The sequence below is a fragment of the Merops nubicus genome, unplaced genomic scaffold (genome assembly GCF_000691845.1).
Source record: "Merops nubicus isolate BGI_N331 unplaced genomic scaffold, ASM69184v1 scaffold26020, whole genome shotgun sequence".
Classification (NCBI taxonomy): Eukaryota; Metazoa; Chordata; class Aves; order Coraciiformes; family Meropidae; genus Merops; species Merops nubicus.
In genome coordinates, this window is record NW_008581247.1 from 26,335 (window position 1) to 30,915 (window position 4,581).

The window sequence follows — 4,581 nt, forward strand, 5'->3', positions numbered from 1 at the left end:
TGCAAATGCCAGCCATACCTGTTCTACTTTCCTGGGGGAATGGTGCAGCTAGGACCCACTATTTTTAAGTATAGCAATGTCTTATAAATTGATTTCTTTCTCTGTTAAGACAGCAGAGAAGATTTTTGCCTTTCAGCTGAATTAACACTTGGAAATATTTATGTCAGGCACCTTTGTGCTCCCAGACATTGGCAGAGAAACACAGAATTGTGGCATAGTTGAGGTTGGAGGGGACCTCTGGAGATCATCTGGTTCAAACTCTTGCTCAAAGCAGGGTCAACTAGTCTAGGTTATTCAGGACCATGTCAAGCTTGGTTTTAATTTCTCCAAGGATGGAGAACTGGGCTTCCTGTTCCAGTGTTTGACCACATTCACAGTAAAACAAAAACAAAAACAAAAACAAAAACAAAAAAAAAACCACAACAAAAACCACCAAACACGTTTTCTCACATTTAAGTGGAATTTTTTTTGTATTTCAATTTGTGTCCATTTCCTCTTGTCCTGTCACTGAGTACTTCTAAGTAGAGTCTGATTCCACTTTTTTCACAGCCTCATGTGAGGTGTTTATACACGTGGATAAGATCCACTTTGAGCTCTTTCCTCAGGCTGAGCAGCCACATCTCTCAGACTCTCCTTGTATGATGGAATCTCCAGTCCTATAATAATTTTCTTGTCCCTCTGCTGAACTTGCTCCAGTAAGACCGTATATCCTGTACTGGAGAGCCCGGTACTTGGCACATCACCCCAGATGTCTACACCACTGCAGAGTAGAGAGGAAGGATGATCTGCCTTGACCTGCTGGTAACGTTCTTCCTAATGCAGCCCAGAATGCTCTTGTCCTCTTTACCTGAAAGGGCCTATGCCTTTAAAGCCCCTAGCATCCAGTTGTGATGGATCCCCTGATCACAACCATCTGTTGTAGCAAGTTGCCAGAGATTGATGACAGAAAAAATAGTGATTTTCAGTAGCTGTTTTCTCTTAAGAGAAATCAGTGAAATCAAAGAAAAATGGGTTTTTCTGTGCTGAGAAAAAAGTGATCTCAACCTAACATACTGCTTGGAAAAAATCAAGCATCCTGAGTACTTACATAGGGTGTATTTTAGTGTCATGCCTTATGATCTATATTCTCTTAACTCTCCAGTAAGCTGTGGATGTGATCATCCACATGTTTTACAGATGAAGGTCTGAAGGCAAGGGGAAAAGCAGGGTCTGCAGACAGGCATGGGTATCCAATGTGGACGTGAGCAAGTAGGTGCTGCCCATCTTTGAAATACTAAATTAGAAGAGTCTTACTCATTGTAGGTATTCTCAGCTCAAAACCAGAGCTCTGCAGGACCCAGCTGTTCTGCTTGAGTGCCCAGGTTTGGCAAAGCTGAATGATTCAGCGTTTAATTCAGTCCTATATCCACTGGGACTAGAAAAGTCATTTCACTTGCCCCAGAGGAGAGCAAGGTACTGTACCCAGATTTTGCTCTAATGCTCTAGAGGAAGAGGCTGCTTGCGACACCCAGTAGCAGCTGCTGCTTTTGAGAACACAGCTGGCTTTTTCTTTTGGATTAATTAATTACATAATAAGATACATAAATAAGCCTTGGTAATAGAAACTAAAATCCCTTGGAGGTATTATTTCTTCTTGACTACTGGGGCTATTATAGTCTCTGCAGTAGTCAGCGGGGAAGGTGAAAGACCTGTGTGTAATCCTCCATACTGGAAGAGTCAGATTTAAACCCATCTTGCTGCTGGGAAGTGTGCCCTGGCTGGCACCCTCTGGCTGCTCTGCCATGGGGCTGTTCTCAGCCTCTGGCAGCAAAGCAGAGTGAGCGTGAGCGCTCAGCCTGCGTGATCTGGCATGCCAGGAGGACACTGGATCTCCCTGGTGGCATTTTGGTGAGAGGCCTAGCCTGGGTGGTTGTGCTGGTTTGTGACGTGACGTGGGAGGGTGAGCAGCGGGGGACAGCAGCGGTATTCATGAGGGTGTAATGGGCTATGAGGGCCAGAAGCCCAGGGCTGTCTCAGCGGGGGCAGAGGAGAGGAGGCAAAAAAAATAACCCAACATTTGCAAACAAGCATTTCTGAGTGCAGTGGTTCGTTCCACTCCTCCCTGTCCATTCAAACATGCCTCTCCCATGAGAGGGAGGAAAAACACGAGGACCTGTAGCCCATCCCAGCACATGGGAAGTAGCTGGAGTTAATGGAGAAAAGAATAGAGGTAAACAGAGCAAAAGGTGGTTTGTGCTCGTGATTTATTCTCAGGATAAACAAATCCATTCCCAAGCATTATGTGTCTTGCCCCTTTCCTTCAAAGGCAGGAAGGGGAGGAGAAGGAACTGGAGTGGAGGTGGTTGAAAGGAACAACGAGGACTACCACAGTGGAAGGTGAAGGAAGCAAGAGGAACGCTGCCTTGTTTCAGCAAGTTGCCTTGCATCTGCTGACCTTCGTATGGGGGTGCAGGCGTGTCTGCGTGTTCCCACTCGAGGGCCAGTGAGAAGAAATGCAAATGAACTTTCTTTCATCTCAAGTTAATGTAATTTTATTTAACTTGCATCTGAAGATTCCTGCAGATTAGTTGATGGTGAGGCTGGGAGCCAAGCCTTCCCACAAATGCAAGGCAAATCTGTAGAGAAGCTGAGGGGGATCCTGGGATGCCTTGCCCATAAAGCGGTGTTTCAGCCTCTTTATGGGAGGGAATACCCTCCAGCTTTTTTTGCAAGGGGATGAATTTGTATCCTGATGTACAAGATTTGTGCTATTCACTTTGAGAACAACTAAAAGCATTATTACTGACTTGTAATATGTGGTAATACTTTAAAACTTCACATTCTGGGGTCATCTGGATAGGAGAGAATCTGAATGTTTAATAAAAAGGAGAAATAACTTTCCAGCCCTTGAGTTCAAAGAGAACATTAATTATGTCTTTTGTGCCCCTCCTGAAAAAAAACTCACAAGGCAATGAAAAATCACTCTCTTTTCATGATTTCTTTCAAACCTTCTTGTGTATAAGCTCCTTTGAGTTCTGTGGGTTTGAGTCACTTTTTGAACAGCTTAAGGCTTTTTGGTGAACAACATAGTGTAGAATGAAGTTGTACCTATAAGGAAAGAGTACAGGTAGAAAAACCAGACTTCATTGTCCTGTCAACTCTTGAAACAGTGTTTGGTACCCTCAGGAGAAAAGGGACTATGCAGTGGCAGAAGAGCAGTCTTGAAGCCATTGTCAACACAGCGTCATGGCAAGGGTAGTGATTTTACACCTTTCTAGCTTTGCTTACTCACAGTATGGCCAAATACATAAAAGAGATCTTCTGCAGCAGGGACTACTTAAGGCAGTGGAAAGTGTTTAAGAAAATTCAGTGGTAGAAGGGTAGGGAGGGGGCTATTCCCCCCATCCCATTCCTACTGTCCTTTGTGACTCCAGGGCTGCAGTCCCAGCGCAGCAGATGGGTGCATGTCTTTTGGCTGGCAACTTTCTCATCCCCTTACCTGCTAAGACAGCCCATAATACAGCTAACTACAACTATATACCACTGATAGCCTGAAAGCTATTCTGCAGATGGTGTCATCTTCTGAATTTATAAACTCACGGTTGTGACCATTTGAGCTCACACTTCAGTAAGAAAAATGGGAGTTTGGTGCCCTACTCAGATTCCAACTTGGTAATTACAAGGTGTTCTTCTGAATACCAGGAATATTGGTGATTCATTCTGCCTTAGTCTCTCAATTATTTGGTGTGCTGCTGTGTTACTGACCCATTCCTTCCCAGGTGTTATTGCATCTGCCTTGCCACAGGAGTTTACCCACTGCTTCCCTCTTTTCCCTGCATTGTAAAGTATGCAAAGTGCTCCATAACAGGCACTGCACAACTGCATAAGAAGATACCAATGTCAATAAACCAATTAGGTGTGCAGAACGGCTGGGGCTAATCCTGCCACAGGGGAGACAAGTGGGACTGCAGCAGTCACGGTTAGAAAGGTCATGCCCACCTCTCACTCCCCGAGGTTTCTGTTGGTGCATGAGGCAGCAGAGTGCACTGGCAGCCCAGAGGTAAGGTGTGCATCCGCTCTTTCTTCCCTCTGTGTATCTGGAAGCAGCAACGAGACAGCTGTCTCTGAGGAAGGGGTTCCCCAGGGTTTCAGCATATTGCTTATCCATCTCTACCTTCAGGTAGATCCCTATTTACCCACTGAGAGAAGAAATTCTGCTGGGAAGAATATTCCTAGTGAACCCCTCAGCCACACACTGATAATGGTAGGTCTACCAGGTGGTCTGGAGAAGCACTGCCATTGCCTATCTGTCCTAGGAAGCCAAAAAGAGCATTTCGTGGCCTTCTGGGCTTGGCCCATTCCCTTCCACCCCTTTGGCCCATTTGTGGAGCCGGCTGTAGAGGGGGAAGCCCTTGTTCTCCCGGTAGATGTAGACGCCTGTGATGGCATTCCACTGGGGGCTTGGCTGGACACCCTCCACTGGGAACTCCTGCACCAGCTCCTTCTCCTCCTTGTCCAGTGCCACAAAGCCAAAGAAGTGCTTCACGTTCTTGGCAGCCAGGATCCTGGAGTGGACCTCGGCCGTGCGTCGGGAGAGCTTGT

General features: G+C 46.0%; 1 protein-coding gene across 1 annotated transcript in view; it reads right to left on the minus strand.

The window, feature by feature from the left end:
• Nucleotides 1–4,291: 4,291 nt before the first annotated feature.
• Nucleotides 4,292–4,581, minus strand: part of CALHM2 (calcium homeostasis modulator 2) — a 1,060-nt gene continuing 770 nt past the window's right edge. The window contains exon 3 of the mRNA XM_008949385.1: nt 4,292–4,581. Within this exon, the coding sequence (XP_008947633.1) occupies nt 4,292–4,581 (290 nt within the window).